The sequence below is a fragment of the Garra rufa genome, chromosome 13, assembly GCF_049309525.1.
Source record: "Garra rufa chromosome 13, GarRuf1.0, whole genome shotgun sequence".
Classification (NCBI taxonomy): Eukaryota; Metazoa; Chordata; class Actinopteri; order Cypriniformes; family Cyprinidae; genus Garra; species Garra rufa.
In genome coordinates, this window is record NC_133373.1 from 11,344,161 (window position 1) to 11,370,477 (window position 26,317).

Consider the following 26,317-nt stretch of genomic DNA (forward strand, 5'->3'; position numbering starts at 1 on the left):
AGCATTACAGCATGGAGCAGCTGCTTGTTGCACAACAGGATGAGAGTGGTGGCGCTGTTTTGAAAACCAGTGTAAACAAACACAGAAGAAGAGTATTCCAAAAGAGATGAGGATGCGCTCTTGATATCATTGCATCTGAGAACAGATGGTTATTCTCACATGTTATTAATAAAATTTCTATTAATTCTCCACTGAATTTATGTGATCTGGAGAAGAACACTGTCCATTTTCTTCCACGTGCACACGTGTTATATGAGTCAGAGTGCGTTCATTTTCTAGATCTTCCGTATTTAAAAAAAATTGATTGAAACATTTTTCTACTGTTCTACACAGGAAATATGAAAGCAAACAGACATGTGATTATGTTATATTATATATACAGTCAAGCCCGAAATTATTCATACCCTCTAGCAAATTCTGACTTAAAGTTACTTTTATTCAACTAGCAAGTTTTTTTTTGACCGGAAATGACAAAGGCTACTCCCAAAAGATAATAAGACAATGTACAAGGGGCATCATTGTGGAAAAAATATTTCTCAGCTTTTATTTACATTTGAACCAAAAGTAATGGCATGTCCAAAATTATTCATACCCTTTGCAAACTGTCACAGTCTATGGGAAAATCCAAAGTTCTATACCATTCCAAATAGTCCAAGCTGCTCTAAAGCATCCTAATTACCCTGATTCATTGGGAACAGCTGTTTTAATCAACTCAACATGTGAAAAACAGAAGTTCTCTGCTGTTGGTTTGTGGACAGTCATGGCTAAGACAAAGGAGCTTACTGAGGACCTGCGGCTGCGCATTGTGGCTGCTCACAAGTCAGAAAAGGGCTGTAAGACCATATCTAAATCAACTGCAGATCACAATCAGAGGTTATTATTTGTTATTATCAATGATGGTTTAAAGTGGGTTTTAAGCAAATACATTAATTATAGAAATTAAATTAAATATCGTATGATACTAATTTTACTTCTATTTATATTTTAAGATTTTTTTTGTAAGCATTATAGATAGCTTGTGTTTCTCGCGTAGAACCAAACTTTGCTGTATATTGAGCAGCGGACGATGTTAAATCCATATACAAGAGACATATCTGAGGAAAAATGCATTGTTGGTCGATGCCACCTAGCGTGCAGGCGTGAATTAGCAGAAGGCGAACAATCGGTGTGAAAGCACCATTCGTCGGCGATTCGCCTTACGTTTTTGCATCGCGCTCAGTTTGGAAAGGCCTTTAGATGCACATGCTGCTGACTTAGCTTCATAAAATTAAGATTGAACCACTGGTTCCTTACTACCTTTCTGGGCCTTGAATGTGTCAGTTGCGTTGCTGTCTATGCAGAGTCAAACACCTCTCGAATTTCATCCAAAATATCCTAATTTGTGTTCTGAAGATGAATGAAGGTCTTATGGGTTTGTAACGACATGAGGGTGAATAATTAATGACAGTATTTTACATTTGTGTCCACTATTCCTTTAAAACTATACTTTTACAGCAACAGCACATGGTATTGGTTTTGTAAAGAAGTATGGAATAAAGGTTCTTGAGCGGAGCTTATAAAGATCTACAAGGTATCCGGCTATAAAGCTCTTTTCGGTTTAAACTGAAACCTTTATTTTGAAGTTTTAGGCCTCAGGGTTTATCGTACAGGTACAGAAGCCGATGTGTTCCTGTGCTTACTGTGGTTTTCTCTGGGTAAACCCCAGCTCGCAGCAGAGAGGCCTTCCAGCTGTCCACATCGTCCTGAGTGTCGCAAGCCAACTCCAGATGCCTGTAGTCCTTATACACGTTCCTAAGGCGAAAATAATCAGCCGTTAGCCGGTTTCTATGGCAGCACATACACTCTCGCACAAACAAGTGCGGCAAAACCCTCTCTCGCTCGCTCGCATATATCATCTGTCCAAAACCACAAACCCCAGAACACCCTTTCAGCCCTGTCTGACGTGAATATCCATTCACTTTCTCCGATCTGATTCTAATCTCTTAAAATTCATTTTTTCCCCCTTTTTTTGTCCTACCTCACCTCTTATATCCATCGTTCCCATCTTTTACTAGTGTCTCATATCTTTTTTCTCTTTCTCATTTTTTTTTTCGTTCAGAGAGAGGCAGGAATCTGGAGCCCGTCTCTCTCCATCTGTTCCACATTCCCCTTAATTATTCTGTTGTTCCTCTCCTCCTTTTGTTTCCCTCTCATTTCTCTCTCTTTTTGTGGCTATTGTTTCTCTTTGTTGTGCCTGTGGGGTAAGAGGCTTAAAGTATAATGCGCAACGTGTTTTTGATTTAGTCTACGGCTGATAAGAACACGGCTACAGGAACGTGACCTGAGACCGGGGTCAAGTCGGACACACGCACACACTGAAACAAACCACACACCAAAGCAAACACATTCTCACATGCTTCGATCTAATAAAACTCAGCTACAAAACAGTGTTTTTATAAGCGCAGATATGACTCAGTGCTACTAATTGCTATGACTGAGAAATCATTTCTCATAGACGCTCACGTAATGTTTACGTATACGACTGCATACGTCAAGCGATATACTGATCCAGGCGTCCACACTTCATTTGCTTTGCAGACCCTTCTAATAAGGTGTAATAAGGTGGAATATTGTTTTGCAGTTTAACGATTAATAATTCATTGGTAGTTCATGATATTTATGACAGGATAACTGGGGTGTTTGTGAATGTACTGAACTTTATTTGCCATTCCAAAACCACAAAGTATGGCTCTGACTTTTAAAAGGATTTAGACTCAAAAACTGAGTATGCACAAAATCAACAAAGAATCTGTGTGCATCCAAAAATAATATTTGGCTATGTTTCTGGGGCTTATTATGGATTTTTTTTTCCTCAAATTGAAGCTTAGATCATGTCCCAAAGTCTATAATTTCAGTATTATTAACATACAATTCCAGTACTTTTTAAATAGCTTTTATTTTTATATTTTTAGTTTTAATTTTATTTTTAGATTAACTTTGTAGTGCTTTTGTAATTTTTATTCATTTTTTTTTTTCAAGTTTAAATTTTAATTTTAGTTGGAAGTTTTAGGCATTTTTGCTATGTGCTTTTATAATTTGTATTCATTTTAAAACCTTTTTAAGCTTTCATTTTAATTTTAGTTAACGTTTAAGTTATTTTGTTATGTGCTTTTGTCTTTTTGGAACGACATGAGGGTAAGTATTATATATTTACTATTATAGTATGTTTTAATTAGCTTTTATTTTTTATTTTTAGTATTAATTTTTTAAACTTTTTTTTTAAGTTTTCTTTTGAAATTTAGTTTTGCATTTTGTTGTGCTTTTGTGTTTTTTATCCACTTTTTGAGCTTTTTAAAGTTTTCCTTTTAATATTAGTTTAAGTTTTTAATTTTAATTTTTAATTTTTAATTTTGTTATGCTTTTGTCATTTTTATTTCATTTTAATTTTTTTGTTTTAATTTTAGTTCAGGTTTTATTAATTTTATGTGCTTTTGTAATTTTTTAAGCTTTTTTAATTTTTTTTTTATTTTAATTTTAGTTTAAGTTTTAGTAATGTTGTCATGCTTTTGACATTTTTATTCATTTTTTTAAGTTTTAATTGAATAATAATTTAAGTTTTATTAATCTTATGTGCTTTAGTCATTTTTAATTTTTTAAGCTTTTTAAGTTTTAATTTTAGTTTTAAGTTTAAGTAATTTTGTTGTGCTTTTGTCATTTGTATTAATTTAAGCTTTTTTTAAGTTTTTGTTTTAATTTTAGTTTAATTTTGTTGTGCTTTTGTAATTTATATTCAATTTTTAAGCTTTTTTTTTTTTCAATTTTAATTTTAGTTTAAGTTTTAGTATTTTTGTTGAGCTTTTGTCACTTTTATTACTTTTTTAATATTACTATTTAATTTTAACCATTATTTACATTTTTATAGTTTTAGTTTTTTCATTGAAATACTTCATACTTTAAAAATATTTCAATTCGGCTTTGTTTTGAATATTTTTAATAACTTTAATTATAAATTTAATAATTTTAGTTAAGTATAACAAGTTTTCTCTTTAATTTTAGTTAAAGTTTTAATACTTTTGTTATGTGCTTTTGTCATTTTTATTCATTTTTAATAATAAAAATAATGAATAAATTAATAATGAAGTTTTAATTTTAGTTTAAGTTTTACTCATCTAATGTGCTTTTGCCATTTTTAAGCTTTTTTAACTTTTAATTTTAGTTTAGGTTTTAGTCATTTTGTCATGTGCTTTTGTTATTTTTATTCATTTTTTAAGGTTTTTAAGTTTCTGTTTCAAGTTTAGTTTGAGTAATTTTGTTGTGCTTTTGTCATTTTTATTCAATTTAAGCTTTTTTAAGTTCTTATTTTAATTTTAGTTTTAGTAAATTTGTTGTGCTTTTGTCATTTTTATTCAATTTAAGCTTTTCTAAGTTTTTATTTCAGTTTTAGTAATTTTGTTATGTTTTATTACTTTTTTTAATCTTACTATTTAATTTTAACCATTATTTACATTTGTAATACTTCACACTTTAAAAACATTTTATTTTATAATATAATTGTTTATAATATTTTTAATAACATTTTAGTTAACTACAACAAGTTTTCATTTTCATTTTAGTTAAAGTTTTAGTACTATTGTTATGTGCTTTTGTCATTTTTAAGCTTTTTTGAAGTTTTAATTTTACTTTAAGTTTTACTCATCTAATGTGCTTTTGCCATTTTTTTAAGCTTTTTTAACTTTTAACTTTAATTTTCATTTAAGTTTTAGTAATTTTGTCATGTGCTTTTGCTATTTTTATTCAATGTAAGCTTTAAGTTCTTATTTTAATTTTAGTTTTAGTAATTTTGTTGTGCTTTTGTCATTTTTATTCAATTTAAGCTTTTTTAAGTTTTTATTTTAGTGTTAGTATTTTGTTTTGCTTTTGTCTTTTTTTAATTTTAAGCTTTTTTTGGTTTTTAATTTTAATTCATACAATTCATACTTCAAAATAATTTAATTTCAGCTTTGTTTTGAATATTTTTAATGACATTAGTTAACTATAACAACACTGAACGCAATTTCAAATGAATGTTATGGGTTAAATACTGTTTGTAAAAACAAAACAAAAATCACATTTACTGTAATGAACTTACAAGTGTCTATGGGGAGAGGTTTCCTTTGTAAATCTGTTACTGTAAAAACTACTTTTGTTTGTTTTTACGAACTGACGAGCGGGTCGTAATTATTCTCTGCGGTAATTGTTACAATGTTTCAGATGTCATAGCTTATGGTAAATCCAAAACATTCCTTTAATCACAGCCCTGAGTGAGTCCAGAAACGCACATAACATACTCGTCGTCATATATGAATCTGGATGTAATGCACACTCTGATGCAAAAAAAGTAGAAGAAAGTGGATGACAAAGCTCTCTGCTTTTTACTCTCTCCTTTTCCCATTCCATGCCAGATTGGTGTCACTGCTGTGACAAAACAACATCTACCTCCTGACATCACCAGTCGCTCTGACACTAGGGAGTTAGTGGATGTGAAGGGCACAGTATGAATCATTAGATCATTAAATAGTGTGTGTGTGTGTGTGTGTGTGTGTGTGTGTGTGTGTGTGTGTGTGTGTAAGAGAGCAAGAGAGAAAAAAGGGGATTTTTCAGAGTGCTGGGTGGTATGTTTCTGCTGGTGAGCGGGAATGAGTGTGGAGTTTATGAGAGCTTGAATATCTTTATACAGAGTGCTTGAAGTGATGGATGTGAGTGTGTGTGAGTGTGTGTGTGGAGTGTGTGAGAGCATCTGATTGATTGTGGTGCAGTCTTGGGTGTGTTTACAATAGTCTGCCATGCCTCTCTCACTGTCAAAGCTGTGTGTGTGTGTGCGTTCACCACAGCATACCAACATCTCTCCAATTAAGCAGCTAATCAATCCCAGACACACCCGCACTTGAAAACGAAAGAGGCTGTGTTTCTAAAGACAGAATGTGAGAGACAGAAAGAAAAAGAGAGCAGGGAGGGACACTGAAGGAGAGACTGGCCAGGAATGTGCCAGAATTGTGTCCTACTGCGCCCCCTGTTTCTGTCGCGCTTTCTGTGAAGTATTACTGTGAAGGTACACTGTAAAAAGTTTGCTGTAAATTTTACAGTAACTTACTGGCAGCTGGATGCCAGTAAGTTACTGTAAAAATGTTTACAGTATTATTACTGTAAGTGCATTTACAGTACTAAAAGGTATTTACTGTAATTTCATTTACAGTATTTTTACTGTAATTTCATTTACAGTGTTTTTACTGTATCTTCAATTACAGTATTTTTACTGTATTTTCAATTACAGTATCAGTACTATAGAGTTTATTTTCATTTATTTTAAACATTTTTTACCTGTAAAAACAATCCAATTAACCTACAGCACTGTAATTCAAGATTTTTACCACCCCAACCCCATAAAAATCACAATAACTCATAAGCATTAGTTCTGATAATATTCTTTTTAATTGTTGAACATTTTCTTTTTAAAAGTACAGAGACTTTGTATCATGGCAAACATACACATACTGAAAAGCAAAAATAAGTAAGTACACTACCAGTCATAAGTTTTTGAACACTAAGATTTTTTTTAAAGAATTCTCTTCTGCTTACCAAGCCTGCATTAATTTGATCCAAATTTAATTTATTCCTTTGATCAAAGCTGAATTTTCAGCATCATTACTCGTCTTCAGTATCACATGATCCTTCAGAAATCATTCTAGTATGCTGATAAACATTTTATTTAATTTTTAGATTTTTCAGGATTCTTTGATGAATAGAAAGATATTATTTAGCAAGGATGATTTAAATTGATCAAAAGTGATAATAAAGACATTCATAATGTTACAAACTATTTCTATTTCAGATAAATGCTGTTTATCTGAACTTTCTATTCATCAAAGAAACCTGAAAAAAAATGTACTCCACTGTTTTTAGCATTATAATAATTTCAGCAACATCATAATAATAGTTTTTGAGCAGAAAATCAAATTATTAGAATGATTTCTGAAGGATCATGTGACTGCAGTAATGATGCTAAAAATTAAGCTTTGATCACAGCAATAAATTACATTTTAAAATATATTAAAAAAGAAAACAGTTATTTTAAATAATAAAAATGGTTCAAAAGTGTATTGTTTTTGCTGTACTTTGGATCAAATGAATGCAGGCTTAGTGAGCAGAAGAGACCTTCTTTAAAAACATTTAAAATCTTACCGTTCAAAAGCTTTGTCTGGTAGTGTAAATAAAATAAAATCATACAGTAAAAATGTGTTTGTGTTGTGTTAAATTTTAGTAATTTTGAGTCAAAGTTGACAAGCTCTCTGATGAGAAACGGCAGAATGGGATTCAGGCTGATGCTTGCTGTTTGCACCCTCTTTCCAGAAGTCCATCTGATCTGTGACTGTCAATGCATTTGCTGCCACAAAGGTTGACTGTCTGAACGAACCTGCAAGCACAAGAAAAACAGTGTTTAAAGAATTTGCCTCAACTGTCAAACTTGGTGCTGTATGCATTTTAAAAAAAATTATATACTACATACGAACGCAGTAGTAAGAAAAAAAACTGAAGAAACTTTTTCTTGAAATTTTTTATAAAGAATTTTATGAATGGGTCAGTAAGTCACTGATTCTAGGTGTTTAAAAAAGGTAAATTCATTCAGTAATGAAACACTGCTGTGTGCAGAGATGCACAACATGGCTTTGTTAAGAACCGTTTTTACTAAATGGAGCAAAAAGACAATATTTTCTTCTTGATTTAAATCACTTAATATTACATTCTTGTTTATTGAATTTTGTTGCCCTGACACTTAGTAAAGTCTGCCACAGACCATGCTAAATGCTAACCAATCTGTTCATATAAACATTCTAAACGTGTGTTTCCTAGAAAGTCTGTGCATATAATAGGCCTACTATGATTATAAATCTATATTTGTTGTTTTACAGTAACAATAATCTAAATTGACAGACAGTAAGATTGCTATTATGAATTTAAAGGTTACAGTAAGTTAAAGATACCTGAAGCAGCTGCATTTTGCTGTTTAAATGCTGGTTTAATAGAAATAATTTTAATGCGCATGCAAACTCAATCTTGATGGTAATAAAAAACATTCCCAGGAAATAAATACCTTACAAATGTGTACTTTAAATACAATATAACTTGCTTAGGATAAAAGCATCTGAAAAATGCATGAATGTAAATGCAATGTAAAACAAAATATGTTTTAGGTTACCTTATTCTGCATGTCTGTAAAATGGACAGCTGGCTGTATGATGATTCTGCATCTGATGGTCAGCATCCAGTTAGTGCTTGGAGAAATCTCCTGTAACAGACAGTGTCACAACACCCTTTTAGTGTTACTATAGTTTATGATCAGAAAAGACAACTACTGTACAGTAATAAAATTTACATTTTTAATAAAATAAACATTTATAATATTTATTAGCAAAACTTGCTATATTAATATATTGCTAGCTCGTTACTCTCTTTAAAAAGTTAACCTGTTCTGCAAGTCAGTGGAGAACAGCAGCCTGTGGCTAATTTGGCTAATTTAGTAACGTTAACATTAACTTAGTTAAATTGATGAAAGGGGAAGCTCACCTGTTGTTTGCACCGCGACGACGGCAATCACCAGAAAAGACTCTAATACACCTCCGATGCAGACGACATGACCACGAGACCACAAACTTGAAAATAAAACACAAAAGATGCAGTTAACCGCGGTGTTCAGTTTTACCTCAGTGTTTCATGTTAGCGCGCTGTTTATGTCACGTCTGTCACTGAAGGGACCGTCTATAAAGTTACATACGACATTCATACACACATTTCATACTTAAACATCATTTGAAGAGAATTACCTTGCTAGCTATAAAGAGGCAGCGTTTAAAAGATATTATGCTGCTCTGTGACTAACGTTAAGTTTGTCAACTTCGGCTTACTGACATTATTAGCTTACCAGTTCATGTTATCGTCGATACTATGGCAGTCATTCACAGAAGAAGATCCAAAATACACCTCCGACGTTACAGATGACATCCAGACCAGAAACTTGAAAATAACAAACAAAAGAAGGGCTTGAAAATACAGTTTAAAATCTCCACAGAAACAGTGGTGTTGCTTAACGCACTTTACCTCAGTATTTCACCTCAGTTTGCTGTTAAGCTTGAGTAAGGGCTCGTCAGACGAACTAACTTGCATTAAAGGGCAGCCGAATATACAAACGTGTTTCTCAGTTTAAATAAAGTTTATTTCGACTAATATAGGTCACCTTAATTTACTCACCAGTCCATGTTTTCACCGTTATGGCGGCGCCCCGGCCGTCAGTCAGAAAAAAAAGGCTACCGACATGAAAAACACGATGAATATTGTTAGTTTGCTGTTAACAAGTGAAAACAAATTAAAATTGTTCAGTTTTTCATAAAACAGAAATAATATACTAACCTTTTTGTCGAGTTATTGATGCAACATTTCTCTTTTGTCCTTTTTACCGCCACTTCCTCTCAACAGGAGAAAAAAAAATCTCCCTTGCCATTGGTCAATTTTTCGCGGGCAAGTTCACTACTGTAAACGGATTTACAGTAGTGGAGAATTACAGTAGTGATCATATATTTTCCCATAATCCTTTGCAGTTTACAGTAAAATACTGTATATACATTTTACAGTATCTTACTGTAGATATTACAGTAAAATACTGTTCAAATTACAAAAATCGGTTACAGTGTAGAGTGTGCTTATGTTCGAAAATGTAAAGGTGTGCATGTGAAATGGGGTTATATGTCACACATGTGTATGTGTATGTGTATGTGTATGTGTATGTGTATGTGTGTGTGTATGTGTATGTGTATGTGTATGTGTATGTGTGTGTGCTGTGACTACCAGATGTGACTCCAGTGCACTCTTGCTGAGATAATTTTGGCTACAATTTTCTGAGACAAGATTTCTTCCTTCGCGAGGCAAAATCAACAGTCTTGGATTGGTTAGTGTGACATGCTCACTGATGGTCCATTAATTGCCTTTGCAAACACAAGTACCATAAAGAATAAAACTGTCTTGACTACCGTTCAAAAGTTTTGAGTGAGTTAAAAAGGATTTTTTTAATAAGAAAGTTCTACTGTACTTTTACACACTGAGGATGCATTAAATTGATTGAAAGTGACAATAAAGACATTTCTAATGTTAGAAAGGTTCTATTTCAAATAAAGCCAAATGTAAATGAATGTCCCTGTTGTATTTCTTGGTTAAATAAACATTACTTACACTATCAGAAAAGGAAAAAAAAATCGATTTTATATTTTTAGAATAACAATCATGTAATTAATATTTTATTGAATTATTTTACTAAAGCCAAGTGTAAATCTCATCAACTCAAGGCAGTAACAATTTAAACAATAGATTTTATATATTAAGTGTTCGTTTTAATAGTTAAAGGATTAGTTCACTTCCAGAACAAAAATGTACAGATAATGTACTCACCTCCTTGTCATCCAAGATGTTCATGTCTTTCTTCAGTCGTAAAGAAATTGTTTTTTGAGGAAAACATTTCAGAATTTCTCTCCATATAGTGGACTTCTAGGGTGCCCCCAAGTTTTCACTTCCAAAATGCAGTTTAAACGCAGCTTCAAAGGGCTCTAAACGATCCCAGCCAGAGAAAAAGAGTCTTATCTAGCGAAACGATTGGTTATTTTCGAAACAAATTGACAATTTATATACTTTTTAACATCAAATGCTAGTCTTGTCTCGTCTCTGCGATGCACATGCATAGTCTGTGTGATCTGGGTCAATACAGTTAGGGTATGTCGAAAAACTCCCATCTCGTTTTCTTCCCCAACTTCAAAATTGTTCTACATTGCTGCAGAAGTACCGAGCCAGTGTTTACAACGTGAACATATAAAGAAGATCAAGCGCCCTTTACAAAAAAAAGGTAAAACAGCAATGCAGGATGATTTTAAAGTTAAAGACGAAAACAAATTTGGAGTTTTTCAACATACCCTAACTGTTTTGAGCCGGATTACACAGACTATACATGCGCATCGCAGACACAAGACAAGACGAGCACTTGAGGTTAAAAAAAATATATAAATTGTTAATTTTTTTTTTTAAATAACCAATCGTTTCGCTAGATAACACCCTTCTTTCTCGTTTAGAGCCCTTTGAAGCTGCATTTAAACTGCATTTTGTAAGTTCTAACTTGGGGGCACCATACATATCCATCATATGGAGAGAAGTCCTGAAATGTTTTCCTCAAAAAACATCATTTTTTATGACTGAAGAAAGAAAGACATGAACATCTTGGATGACAAGGGGGTAAGTACATTATCTGTACATTTTTGTTCTGGAAGTGAACTAATCCTTTAACTTTTAACTATTTTTATTTTTTGGATCATCAGTCATTAAAGCTCTGTAAATATTGGTTACAGACACAGAGATTTACTTTAAATTTCACCATGCTTATTACTCAGTAAAACTTCCCACATATCATGTTTTCATGCCAATTAAGTCTTATTTTGACATAACAAAGTGGTTATATATACTGTAAGTGTGTGAGCTGTTTACTTACTCTTTTAAATTAGTCTTCCCATTAACGTCATTTTATTGTTCATTAAGAATCGTAGAATGTGCACAAAAACACAAAATGCGTGATTTTTTTTGCAAGAACCAATCACAGTTGAACATAACCTGTCATATCCAATCATATCACAATGCCCAATTATTCTCAATTCCCCCCACCAAACCCACCGCAGGCTTTACGGAGTCTGTTAAAACTCAATGGCCTTTTTTTCTTAAACATTTCTGAAAAAGGTTTTGTGAGTTCTTTTAAAAACATTTAAATGTCTTGCCAACTCCAGACTTAGAACTTGTAGTTATCAGATTTTTTTCGATTTCATTGATTAATTAAAATGTAATGTTTTGCTATGATTTAATTTTTTTAGAAATCGAGGGATTGCAATTTGAATAGAAATATTACCAAATATTAGAATTAGACACTTTGATAATATGCCAATTATAACAAGAGAAAAGAATGATCCACTGCATTTTTAGAATCCTGTTAAATGCATGAGACACTGCAAGAGATGCGAATGGGACAGTCAAATGCATGCATGTTTACATAGAAAAAAGTATTGAAATGCAGCGCAACTGTAAAAAAACTGTAAAAAAAGCTACTACTATATGTCTGATATTTCATTTTTGCATTATGATGACAGGCTGAAAGCTGCTATTTATAGTTTTTTTTTTGCAGAACATTTATAGTTAATAATAGTTCACTGGTGTTATACTTTCAGTCCTTTTGAAGTTGAATTATCTTGACTTTTGAGATTTTATTTTAAAGCATTTTCCTCATATTATTTCTTAACATATAAAATGTACAAGATAAGTTTGAATGGTTCTTTGTAGAACCAAAAATGGTTCTTCTATTCCATCGCTGTGAAGAACCTTTTAAAGCACCTTTATTTTTAAGAGTGTACTTAACAAGGGATTTGTTTAACATTTACATCATGTTGACAACTTCATGTGTGGTGTACTTGGAATAGACTTTTCTTTAACTAGAGGGTTAATAAAAAAAAAGTTTAATCTTGTTGTAGTTAAATTTTCAATGTGATTAGTTAAAAATCGAGAATCGGTCAAATGCCTAAAAAAAAAAAAATCGAGATTTAAATTTTTTGCCATATCGCCCAACCCTAGTGTCATACCGTTTAATGGTGCAAGATTTTGACCATGCAATTTCACCATAGGCGGGACTATCTAGAAATAGAATTCAAGTCCTATCACTCATCGCAGCTGAATAGAACATCAACTTTCAAAAAGTGACCTCTTTTTACATATATCATGTGTGGTTAAGACAAGATGACAGACATGAAACTCTGAAAAACCCTCCATTAGAAAGCAGCCAGGATCTCCGAGAACAAATTGCACCAGAGAATAAAAACACACGGAGGGAAAAAAAAACTGGTTGTGGCAGAGAGAAACATATTAAAAGAGGAGAAGAAAGATCTAACTGATTAATAGTCCAGATGTCGTAGAATGGAATGTGCGTGTGTGTGTGTGTGTGTGTGTGTGTGTGTGTGTGTGTGTGTGTGTGTGTGTGAGAGAGAGAGAGAGAGAGAAAGAGAGAGAGAGAGTGTGAATATAAAATTCTACTCTAAAATAACTTTAGAATAACTTTTCTACAATTCCTACTTCCATGATGCTAGGATGTTGTTTCTCCTTGCCTATTGAATTTTTCAGTAATTTTATAATCCACTAGACAATGACTTTTCCCACCAAATTACCAACCCCATGAACAATATTAACAGTGATGCTCAGGTCTTTACAATTTGTCCAACATTTTAACGACCAATGAAACAACAAAGCCATGAAATTTGGTCGTAATATGTGCAGACTGTTTACTGGATTGTTTTTTGCTTGTCCGCTAATGGCTGAGTTCTCAGAGCTCACACTCTCACACACGCACAAACACTGATCACTCAGAGGGCTGAATTCTTCTTTAGCTGCGTCTACAATATAAGTCTACTTCATATGGCGTGTGAACTCTTGAGTGTTCTTTACATCATTTTAAAGTTAAAAAACATTCTTTGAAAAAACATTTTCTCTTTTGGAGTGTGTGTAGGTGGTATAACTGACCTCTGCTCCGTGTTAAAGATGGCAAAGACATGTTTGCTGGACATGAAGCCCTTTTCTATGTCTCGCACCTTCAGGTTGTCCAGAGGAAGCATGTATTTCTTTTCCTTCTCCTAGAAAATAAGACAGACAATAGACATCTTGAAAGGACAGTTCACCAAAAACTGAAAATTCTGTCATTAATTACTCACCCTCATGTCATTCCAAACCCATAAGTGCTTTGTTTATCTTCGGAACACAAAGATATTTTTAAACAGATCCAAGAGCTTTCTTACCCTGCATAGACAGCAATGCAACTGAAACGTCAAGGCCCAGAAAGGTAGTAAGTACATTGTTAAAATATTCCATTTGACATCAGTGGTTCAAGCTTAATGTTATGAAGCTACGAGAATACTTTTTGTGTGTGGTAGTTGTGTTGCTGTCTATGGAGGGTCAGAAAGCTCTCGGATTTCATCAAAAATATCTTAATTTGTGTTTAGACGATGAACGAAGGTCTTACAGGTTTGGAACGACATGAGGGTGAGTACTTTTGGGTGAATTATCCTTTTCAGTCTTACTGAGCGACCTATCTAGAGAGCATGCCTGGGCTCCTTTTTACATTCAAACATAGCAAAGTTTTGAGAAACAAAAACTGTCAACAAACTGTATTAGTTTCTCAAAATTAGTGTGGAAGGAATAGTTTACCCAAATAGGGAATTTTTGACATCATTTACCCTCATGCTTGTCTAAACCGGTGTGTGACATTGTTTTTCGTGGGACACAAAGGAAGAAATTATTAAGTGCTGGTTGCTCTTTTTTATTTAATTACAATGAACGGGGACTGGAGATTTTCATATTTAAAACTGTCACAATTTCAAGTCATTATTTATGGATAACCTGCCTCTCTAGTGAGCTGCTATCCAATGAATCACTGAACTTAAGAAATGGATTAGTCTAATTCATGAACGAGTAATTTAGACAACTTTTGTGAACCAGATCAACCAATTAACGGATAAGTTCACTTCCAGAACAAAAATGTACGGATAATTTACTCACCCCCTTGTCTCCTCCAACTTCAAAATCATCCCACATCGCTGTTTTACCTTCTTTGCATGTTCACTTTGTGAACACTTTTGCAGCGATGTAGGACAATTTTGAAGATGGAGGAGAAAATGAGATGGAAGTTTTTCAACATGCCGTGTCTTGAACCGGAATACACAGAGTACATGCAGAGCTAGACAAGACAAGCATTTGAGATTAAAAAGTATATAAATTGTACATTTTTTTTAGGAAACAACCAATCGCTTCGCTAGATAAGACCCTTTTTCCTCAGCTGGGATTGTTTAGAACCTTTTGAAGTTGCATTTAAACTGCCATTTTTGGCACCATAGAAGACCACTTAATGTTTTCCTCAAAAAACATAATTTCTTTACGACTGCAGAAAGAAAGACATGAACATCTTGGATGACAAGGGGGTGAGTACATTATGTGTAAATTTTTGTTCTGGAAGTAAACTTCTCCTTTAACTAAAAAGATCTGTTCAGGATCCAGACATCTCTTGTAAACTCATGAACATGCAGATGGTCTTGAAAATTCACGTTCTTTGTGGCTTTGATGGTTCTGTGAAGAATCTTTAACATCCATGGAACATTTTAATTAAACAAAATGGTTCTTCTGTGGAATTAATGCATAAACTCGCTTTAGAAACTTTTGAAGCTGCATTTAAACTGCAATTTGGAAGTTTAAACTCGTGGGCACCATAGAAGTCCACTATATGGAGAGAAATCCTGAAATGTTTTCCTCAAAAGACACAATCTCTTTACTACTGAAGAAAGAAAGACATGAACATCTTGGATGACAAGGGGGCGAGTAAATGGTCTGCAAATTTTTTTTCTGGAACTGAACTTCTCCTTTAACTAAAAATATCTGTTTAGGATCCAGACATCTCTTGTAAACTCATGAACATGCAGATGGTTTTAAAAATTCACGTTCTTTGTGGCTTTGATGGTTCTGTGAAGAATCTTTAAAATCCATAGAACATTTTAATTAAACAAAATGGTTCTTCTGTGAAATTAATGCATAAACCCCCTTTAGAACTCTTTGAAGCTGTATTTAAACTGCAGTTTAGAAGTTTAAACTCGTGGGCACCATAGAAGTCCACTTTATGGAGAGAAATCCTAAAAATGTTTTCCTCAAAAGACATAATTTCTTTACGACTGAAGAAAGGAAGACATGGACGTCTTGGATGACAAGGGGGTGAGTAAATTATCTGTAAATTTTTGTAATAGAAGTAACTTCTCTTTTAACTAAGTTGAAGTAAGATCTGTTCAGGATCCAGACATCTCTTGTAAACTCATGAACGTCCACATGGTCTTAAAAATACATGTTCTTTGTGGCTTTGATGGTTCTGTGAAGAATCTTTAACATCCAGGAACATTTTAATTGAAAAAAAAATGGTTCTTCTGTGGAATTAATGCATAAACTCCCTTTCCTTTATTTTTAAGAGAAAAGGACAGCTAGGTTGGACGTTCCAAAATTTTCCATTGTAGCTCCAAAAGGTTGGAACATAGCACACCATAGGTTGGAACCACTAATATGAAACTTTTAGGTTTTTTTGCATTCTTGAAAGCTTGAACTCTTGTTACTTTAACTGCATGGAAAAGAATGACAAGCACATTCCTCCTTTGTGTTCCACAGAAGAAAGAAAATTACACAGGCTTGGAACAGCATCATGGTGACTAAATAATGACATTAATTTTCATTTTTGGCTAAACTATCTCTTTAACCAGATTCTAAAATGGTGTGAACTAGGGAAGATGACTATGAGGAAGAAAGCCAAGAGTGTAGAAACAATAAAAGAATCTACGGTAGATCAATTCCTCAGGATGGCTTTAGGCCCAGGACAAAACAAAAAAACATGCACATGAGAGATGCCATAGGTTTTCACTCCTTGAGTAAAGGATTGAGAAATAAAGAAGTAAAAAGAATGAGGAATTGAGAGATAGAGAGTGAGGGCCCACATGTGGAAGTCATTATTCGGACCAAGGCTCTAAAACACAACATTTCGTCTGAAAAAAAAGGAGGAAAAGAAAAAGAGCTCCCCCTCTCCACCTCTCTCCTCCCTCTGTCTGTACAGGAGGGGCTGGGGTCTCAGGAAACGGCTTGGATTACATTGCAAATAACGGAACGGAGATGTGGGAGAGAAAGAGAAGAACAAGGGATGAAAGTGTGAGGGGAAACACTCTAAAAAGAGTAAAAATGAAAAACAGAAGGGGAAGAGAACGAATGATGCCGCTATCAGTGATTGAGTCTGACGGAGCGACTGCGTAGGAATTTTCTTGGAAGGGAGTATTTTCTATCAACTAGGCCATCGAACAATGTTCAAAAACCTGATTGTTTTCTGACTTTAAAGAACATACAACAACAAAAAAAAACATCTATCGTCACACTCACTTTTATCTCATTCCAAACACAAAAGTAGACATTCTTGAGAAATCAATACATATTGTTGCCATACAACAACAGTTCGCGAAAACCAGAGCCGACAAGCGCCAAAAAGAACAAAAAGGCGACATTAAGGTGGTCTACACATTTTGTGCACAACATTATAAGCCTTATGAAGACATTATCAGATTGTTATCAGTTATCAGATTTATTTTAAGAAATGTATACTCTTATTCAGCAATAACACAACTAATCAAACGTGAGACATTTATGATGTTACAAAAGATTTCTGTTTTAAATAGATGCCGTTTTCTACATGGATGATAATAGGAAATGTTAGGTGAGCACCAAATCAGCATATTAAAATGATTCTGAAGGATCACTAAAGACTGGAGTAAAGATGCTGAAAATTTAGCTTCGCTATCACAGGAATAAATCACATTTTTAAAATCTATTAAAATACAAATATGTTATTTTAAATTGTAATAATATTTCACATTATTACTTTTTTGGATAATGGACACTTTTATGGACTACAGTTGTATGGAGCACTTTTACGTTTCTTTGTGGCGCTCGACAGGCCCTGAGCACTGAGCTATCAATGTGTCGAACAACAATTCATCAAAAAACAACAGCACACGGATTCGTAAGAACGAGGGTAAGCAAACAATGACAAGATGTGGACTTTTTGGGGAACTATTCCTTTAAACTTCTACTACACTATCTCTTTTTGTCCTCCTTGACTCCTTGCACCCCTCCTTTTTTGCTCCCCTCGAAAACTTTCTCTCTTTTTTCATTCCAGAGGGGCCCACTTCCTGCCTGAGTTTTTAGAGGTTGAAAAAAAAGTTTGAAATGACAGGCTGGCGTTAAGAATACAACATCTGGTACCGCTTTAGAGAGAGAGCGAGTGAGAAAGAGAGAGAGAGAGAGAGAGAGAGAGAGAGAGAGAGAGAGAGAGAGAGAGAGAGAGAGATGGGGCAGGGAAGTCCGGAGGATGGCTGGGAGTACCGAGAGAGGACGGAGGGAGAAAGACAGAAGTGGATAGGAGCGAGTCGGACCAAAAGATTGAAAGAAAGAGAGGAATTGAGAAACAACGGACCACTCCAAAAGTTTATTCCCCAAGGGTCCCATCAACCCTTATATGGCCAGTGGGGTCCCTCCCTCTCTTCTCTTTCTCCCTCTCTCTCTCTCTGTCTCTCTCTCCTTCCTTCTCTAACTCCTCATTCCCTCTTTTTTGCTATGCCTTCTATGAACGTCCTGCCAGATAGGCGGCTGTGGGAGCGAATGTGCCACGTCAAGGCTGGATACTGCAAACCGACACGGGAAAACGGCAGCCGGGGACGAGACGGAACTGAGAAAGTCAAGAACGGGTAAACGGACGTCTGGAGCGGCTCTCTCCGTGTCCTCTACATTGGCGTCATCCCGACTGAGAATGAGATAGAAGCAATGGAGTCTATTTCGGTCCTGTTTATTTTGCATCTTCTACCGCCTCCTGTGAAGGTCGAGGCCAGCAGGGTTGGACTGAGTGATTGAAGTAGATAAAGAAAAAGAGGTGAAAAGAGAGAGAGAGAAAGAGAGTGAGACAGAGAGGGCTGGAACTATCTCCTGCTCCGTCATCCCAGTGTTCAGACTACCTGTTCAGGATCATACTGGTGTACAGTAGTCTGCACATTGGTTAGACTGTGCATGGACTCACATCGCTGGACAACCGACGCAAACTCTCAAACTCAAGCAAAAACACACACTCCAGGTGAAAAGTAAGACTCTGCTATGTTTGGTTTGTTGTGTACACCAGTGTTGGTGATACTGCATGTCTCTGTGGACTCAAAGTTGGCGGTAATGACCCAGAAGAGGTTTCTCCATGATTGACGTAGGCGGCATGTACATCACGAAACTGCCATTTGAATTATATTAAATGAAAACGGTTCTAGCAGTCATCACCGCCGTGTATGTGTAAACACATACAAGCTGTGCACGCATAAGGTTTATATAAAAGCTCAAGGTGTCTGGCTAGTTTTTTTATTGACCATAGGTCTTGAGATGTGCAGAAGGCCCTTCTAGGGGTTTGAGTAGCAAATACTCGTTGCATGTATGCATTCTAACTTGCGGATGAGAGGTGAAAAAAAGTAATTATGCCAAATGCTAACAGAAGTGGAGGGGTGCACAAGTCATCTGTTTTCCCTCATGCAGCTCGCCTCAGAAAGAGAGAGAGAGGGAAGACTGCAGGAATGCGTGTCTGTTTAGTGTTGGGCGCTGATTAACCCAAACCAGCAGTCTCGGCCCATCAGAACTGGGACAGATTTAGAGAAAGGAAGGTAACATCCGATGCAAGTCCGATTAGGTTTTTAAGGGTAAAGAAGTGATCCGCTTAATGCGAGAATGTTTATGTGCACATAGAATGTGTGAGAATTGCAATGTGATCTGCTGCAAAGGGTGAGGGGCTGTGTCTCTTCCTCTCTCCTCTCTTCTTTCTCTCTTTCGGCAGGCTCTAGGAGGCTGGATGGTGTTTGGAGAAAGTCTTACAATTTTCCACCCAGGAATGTGTATGGCCCCAGTGAGACTGCCAACCACAGAGACAGAATTAAAAGAAGAGAAAGTAAAAGATAGAGAGGGAAAGAGTCAAATCTTGACTGCAATAATGGATTCAGCAGAATGAGAAACTGTGAATCCAGCCAACTCCTAATGAAGTCTACCAATATTTAAAAACTCATCTTAAACTCAATGCTGATTTTAAAGGAAGTCGTCATTTTAACACATATTAATCTAAATGCCAACAGAGTTTATAATTCTGAGTTTAGATGTGAGCTTAAAAGGTGTGTGACTTTCAGAAAAATATACCAGTGTTTATACGAATTCCTCCGTTTGAAGTGCTGAGCGGGTTTTGAGTTTCAGTATTCATTAAAATTAGTGTTTGCTTATATAGTCGCATACATTTGGCAGTCAGGCCGACTGGTGAGAGTAAGTGTGTCTGCGTCTGTGTGTGTTTAAAAAGAGTGTGTGTGTGTTTGTGTGTTAGTTTGACTTGGGGGGCTTCCAGCTGTGTCAGGGTGATCCAGACCAAATGCCTTAATTCCCAATGGACAGAGAGAGACGGTGGGGGTATACCAGGAAAGGGAGCAAGTAAAATAAGAAGCAAAGGAGGAAAAGAGGGATTGAACCAAATGAGAATTTTTAGAGTTGTTACATGTGAATTTAACTGTCATTTCAAAATCTTAATTGATAAATGGCATAAGAGAAGCATGAAAATGTATATTAAATGTAATGATTACACTTTTAGAGTACATGCGTGTTTGTATTTGTAACACATGATTTTTGCTCTCTCTCTTGCCCCTTTGCTTCCGGCTTCCGGTCGGGAGAAGCAGGCTGTGCTGCCATTGACTGAGAGCGTTGTCTGTCTGCCTGTCTACACTTGCTGTGCAGAACTTCCTGCACCTGTACAGCAGGCACAGACAGGCAGACAGATGGCAGCCCGCCTGACAGGCCACACAGTGTGACTGACACAGAGACCGGCCAATGAATGCCACCACAACCTGACAGGGAACTTTAAGCAGCACTGAAGAATGTATTTTCCCATGATCATCATAAAGTCATTAAATGAATGAAAGAGCACATTTAATTCTCTAACGCACTTACTCACCTCATCATCTTTAAACCAGGACAGACTCTCTGCGGTGAGCATGAACCAGTACTCCTTGGCCCCTCCCTTGATCAGACTGATGTTGTTGATGGTTAACCAGCCCTTGCGAATCACCTGAGGGGCAAAAGTCAGAGGTGAAAGGTCTGGGTTCAAAATAAGATTCAAATGAGATTCTCTTTTCCTTTGAGAAATAAAAAGATGAAAATTAAAGAAGCAGTCAAATCTGGAACCAGGTAATAAATTGTACTTGGCATTTACATTAGATAGAACAATAGATGGAGGGATGAGAGGGTGGGGGTGAAGAAAGAAAAGGAAACAGAAGGTCGGGATGGCAAAGAGAGGAGGGGGAAAGGTCCAAAACATCCCGTAGGAAATATGAGTCATTTTTCTGGCTGATTTAGGCTTATCATGACTGTCAAAACAGAGTTTTATCCTGTGCGTCATTCATTCAGTTTCAAAATCATGAACAGTTGTTGTTTAGTAATTACTATGAACTATTCTTTTTAAAAAACAAAAAAAAGAAGACCACAAGAATGCATTTCTCCATTATACATACAATGTATATATAAAATAAACCTTCTCCAATGCATTTTTCTTCACCCACTGTTTTAATCGAATGTCAAAAACAATAAAACAAAAACATTTTCTTTATTTTGTGACTGTACCAACCTCAAGTTTGCAGCACACAACATTTTTGTTTAAAATCAAAAACTGCGAACACACACCCAAACGCACGTATACATAAACACACACAGGCCAAATGGACTGAGATCAAAGAGAAGTTTGAGATTCCAACCTGTTTTTAACATTAGCGCCCACATACACACGATTCTGTTTACTTATGTGCCTACAGGGCTGCAAACTGTAAGGAGGTTCATTCACAAACAGTACATAATTACATTACAGTGATTCAGAGACATGATGATGAACAGGAGGATAAATAAAGCAGATAATTAATAGAAGAAGGTTTTAGGAAGTGGTTTAGGATTTCTTCAGGCTGTTTGGATTTAAAAGACACTGCTGGGCGAATCAGGATTCAGAAAAAGAGTTCAAAGGTCAAATGAGTCATGTTTTGGACGGACTCATGTGTATATACGCTGATTAAGGAGTCTTTAGAGAAGTTTAGTGCATGTTAAACACACTGTGCAACAACGTTCAGGGAGTGTTTTAGCAGGAGTCGTAAAAATCTGAATTTCTGAGTCCCAGAATGTCTTTGATTTATGTGACAGCAGCACCAAAGGGTGGAAAATAAAGCAGGAAAAAGGAAGACGTGATTTTGCTGCTTTTGTAGACACAAACACAAATGTGACGCTGGTAGACAGTAGGTAAGGCTTACAGACACTGGACTCGTACAATTTGACTGGATGGTGGAGGGGCAGCACCCTAAAACATCAGCAGAGAGGAGAGAATAAAAGCATTAAGGTGGCACCAGTGAGCTTGGCCATCTCTCCTGGCACGCTGCCACTCTACATTTATTCCTTTCCACTTTGTGAAATGTTACAGTATCACCAATACTAAAATACCAATTCAATTTCCTATGCAATGGAAGGATTCAATTAGTAAAGATTAGACATGTACAACAAACAGCACACATGTAGCACAGTGCACAGTGGACGAGATATGAACACAGATCAGCATACAATGTCCTTATAAAATTACAGGAATGGTCCAGGTTCAATACTAGTCCAATTCTATTACCACAGAAAATTGTTTTCACACCCTGAATGTTCAAAAACATAGGGAAAACCTTTTACAGTCATCCATTTATAACTAAAATAAAACAAAAATGTGTTTTTTGAGTTGTAGGTTGTCTAAATCATCCTTTTATTGATTTTATTACAGTAATTCCAAGTGAACACATACAATATTAAACACTTCCAGATGATTTACACAGCCCCACGTCATTCAAGATTTCTTCAGTTGCAAAATAATTTAGTTTTTTGAGGAAAACATTCCAGGAATTTTCCCCATATAGTGGACTTCAGTGATTGCCAATGGGCTGAAGGTCCAAATCGCAGTTTTAATGCAGCTTCGAGGGGCTCTACACAATCCCAGCCGAGGAATAAGAGTCTTATCTAGCGAAATGATTAGTTAAAATAAATAAAAAATTTTAACCAAAAATGCCCTCTGATGTGTATGCAGGTCTAACATTGGAAAAGTCACATGCGGTTAGTTTTACGTCTGTGTACTTCGGATTAAAAAGGTAGGGTAGGGCATAAAACTCCATCTAATTTTCTCTTCCATCTTCAAAATTACATTGTTGTTTTATGTTTTTTTTAAAGGGCACTGACTTTCTTTGTAAACACTGGGTCAGAACTTCCGCCTACATCATACTCACATAATGCGTGAGTTCGAGCTAGTGCAAGACAAGCATTTGTGGCTAAAAAGTATATACATTTTTAGTTTTCTTGACTGATGACTGATCATTACGCTAAATAAGACCCTTATTCCTCGGCTGGGATCTTGTAGAGCCCTTTGAAGCTGCACTGAAACTGCAGTTTGGACCTTCAACCCGTTGATCCCCATTGAAGTCCACTATATGGAGAAAAATCCTAAAATGTTTTCCTCAAAAACCTTCATTTCTTTTTGCCTGAAGAAAGAAAGACATGAACAACTTGGATGGCATGGAGGTAAGTAAATTATCAGGAAATTTTCATTCTGGAAGTGAACTTCTCCTTTTAAAGCTTTGTAGCTAAAGTATACATCCGAAATGGTGTATATTAACATTTATTTCAGTTGCTTCAAAAACAACTTTTTAAGTGCATTAGTGCAGTGCATACATTTTTTGACATTAAATTTAAATTACAATAAATTTTGTAAGAGCCTATTTTATCAAACAAATAACCTCCAATTCTAATTTCTAATTCTAATTAAAAGTCAATAGAAGAGGGGGCAAAAACACCCATAGAGAAAAGGAGGAAAAAAGTTACTAATTATTAACAGCACTTGGGGTAAAAACACAAGCCATCAAGAGCAAGATTAATATGAAAAAATGTTAGACACACATATAAGCCACATATTATCTGATGTGAGACAGATGACCAAAAGAGCAACAGAGCTTAAGCAGAAAAGAGACTGCCTTCCAGAAAAGACTCCAAACGCTGCTAGCTGATGCTTTCTGATTTATACCAGGTTCATATCATCAGCTCATAAAACATTGTGACTCACCTGGTTTCCTGCTGAAGGCTTCTTAGTTGTTTGATTGGTTTTCTGCTGAGCGCTGAAAGGAAATGTGTAAATGGAGGAAAAAATGTTTACGTCATGTTGTTTTATTTATGCTATTGTCATTGGTTGTTTAAAACTTACTTTGCAAACCCGATAAAATCTTCATGGTTTGTGTTGATGTAGGAGAGTTGAATCTCTAGTGAGAGTAAAACCTGTTCGTTGACGTAGACAGGAATATGCAAAACAAGATATGACATAAAACAATAGTTTGTAATCAAACTGCTAATAAAGTTCTTTTCAACCACCCTAAAAAAGAGAGATTAATTAGACAGGTTGTGTGTAGGTGTCATCCTGACCTGGTCTTTGGCTTGACTCTCTCGTTCCCGAATGTGTGTGGTCACTATCCTCTCCGTCTCCTCCCGTAGTTTTGGAAAGGACTCTAACTGTGGACAAAAATTTTAAAAAAGTTTAAAAGTTAAAAAAAAAATACAAACATTGCCACCACTGTTTACATTCCTAATTCAAGTTCCTTGTCTTTTATGCCTTTTTAATCTCATTTGTATCTTTTGTATTAAAACATCTAAAATACTTATTTAGTACTTTATATTAATATAAGTATTTATGTTTAAATATTGTATTTGCAGGTAATGAAATATTAATGAAATAAAAGGTCATAGAGTACACTTTTATGACTGTTTCTTACACTTGTGTACAAATATTTTAAAGTACATTTTAAAGCATTGTTTTAATAAAATATATTTTGTCCTGGTGATCTTACATCAAAATGTAATAACTTCATGTTGGTCCACTTGGGTCTTGCAAATTATAGGAAAAGTTTAACCAACAGCCAAATTACTATTTAAAGATTGTTTAATCAAACTTTTAAACTCAAATAAAATCATGTTGACTTTAAAGGAAACATTTGATATACTTTTGTAACATTATATTACAGTCTTTGACTTACATGTGTCTATGCACATTCATTCACTCAGTATAAGAGGATGTTGTACCTTGTTGGTACACTGTTGTACTGTGTTGATGAGCTCCTGAATCACCATGTCTACACACTTAAGACACGGTCCTTTAAGCTTCACAATCTGCTTCTTTACTATAGCTTCAAAGGCCATATCTGGTGTGAAGAGGCCTGTCCTGAATCAGCAAGAGAGGAGAGAAAATTAAGTACAGGGAGAAAATACTCTATGTGAATGACTTTTAAATCATTTGTGAAATGCTAGTGACATGTACCTGATGCCATGGATGTTTTTAATGGCGTAACTGATCTCTCTTCGTAATTCTTTCTCATCAAACTCCATCTGATGTAGTGGAACATGAACAAAAAAAATCAACATTTGCTTTGATTTCAGAGCTCTGAATGTAATAATAATCGATTTTTCTTTAACAAATCACCTTAACCAGCTCAAAGGGAAAACGCTCATGAAAGATGCGGTTGATTTTGGCTCCTCCTGAAAGCTCCACTGTGTCCACCTGATCCCCAGATCCCTCGATCCGCTTCTCAAAATCCAGCCCAAAGTGCTGTATCAGCCTGGACAACAAAGGAACAGTATGTGTTTGTGTGTGTGGCATCTTACAGATCTTATCTGCAATGTGTTTGTTGTTTAGGCTGTAAACAAAAATCATGTTGCACTGCAATAAAATAAAGACTAGCGTCTATGTGTCCATGTTTATTTGTGTTTATCTGTGCGTGATTATTTATTCTCAGTGTGTGTGAACCCACTGCATTAAGGCCTTGGTCTTGCGCGAGGGGTCATCTGGGTTCAAGCACTTGTACTCCTCTGCCTCTTTATCCAGTGACAGAAGCTGACCCTGTAGTCGACTGCGCAATGCTGGTAATGTGTCACGAATGTGGTTGGTGAGTTGCTAGGGAGTTGAAGAGGGATTTAGGAGTGAAAAAAGTGAAGAAATAGTATAATTTTTCATTTTTAATCTGTGCACTACTATGTATTACAGACATACAGTTGAAAATTGAATTTATTCAACTCCCTTGACCTGCAAGACATTTTGGAGAATGTTTATTAATACACATTTGAGTAATTCTAAGAACGCAAGTTAATAAGTAATGAAAAAAATATCAAATTGGCTCTAAACGTTCATGTTCAAAATTATTCAACCCCCAAAGTAAAATTTGTTGCAGAATCTTTTAATCTTTAAAACCACCAATAAACGTTGCTTGGAAGTGCTTAGAAGCTTCTGTCACCTCTCTACTGCAATCTTAGGCCCAATCCCAATTCTATTTTCTACCCCTTCGCCTACCCCTCGCCCCTTCCCCTTGTCCCTTGAAACAAAGTGTAAAGGGGAAGGGCTAAAATATTTCCCCTAAGAAATGGGACACCACTACAACACTGTGATACGTCATCATAGGTTGTCGCTAGTTCCTAATGTTACGTCAGAGGACATGCGCAGATGTTTATCACTCATTCCAAGATGTCAAAATGTTGTCATGTTGCAATAAGTACAAATGTACGGTGTACGCACCGT

At 35.4% G+C, this 26,317-nt stretch overlaps 1 protein-coding gene and 1 long non-coding RNA gene across 3 annotated transcripts in view; both read right to left on the reverse strand.

The window, feature by feature from the left end:
• The window catches only part of LOC141348623 (dynamin-2-like), a 65,896-nt gene that overhangs the window by 20,921 nt on the left and 18,658 nt on the right, over nt 1–26,317 (reverse strand). The window contains exons 7-17 of one of the 2 annotated variants that reach the window (XM_073852895.1): nt 25,557–25,699; nt 25,229–25,364; nt 25,067–25,134; nt 24,832–24,970; nt 24,178–24,264; nt 23,963–24,033; nt 23,825–23,876; nt 22,010–22,039; nt 20,657–20,770; nt 13,600–13,709; nt 1,680–1,791 (exon numbers count right to left, since the gene is read on the reverse strand). In XM_073852895.1, the coding sequence (XP_073708996.1) occupies nt 1,680–1,791; nt 13,600–13,709; nt 20,657–20,770; nt 22,010–22,039; nt 23,825–23,876; nt 23,963–24,033; nt 24,178–24,264; nt 24,832–24,970; nt 25,067–25,134; nt 25,229–25,364; nt 25,557–25,699 (1,062 nt within the window). The remainder of the gene's footprint in view (nt 1–1,679; nt 1,792–13,599; nt 13,710–20,656; nt 20,771–22,009; nt 22,040–23,824; nt 23,877–23,962; nt 24,034–24,177; nt 24,265–24,831; nt 24,971–25,066; nt 25,135–25,228; nt 25,365–25,556; nt 25,700–26,317) is intronic. The other variant, XM_073852894.1, reaches the window with a different exon arrangement.
• Nucleotides 7,126–8,667, reverse strand: LOC141348627 (uncharacterized). Its single transcript, XR_012357528.1, has 3 exons — nt 8,581–8,667; nt 8,213–8,302; nt 7,126–7,429 (listed from the first exon to the last, which is right to left on the reverse strand). It is a non-coding gene; the product is annotated as an uncharacterized lncRNA (long non-coding RNA).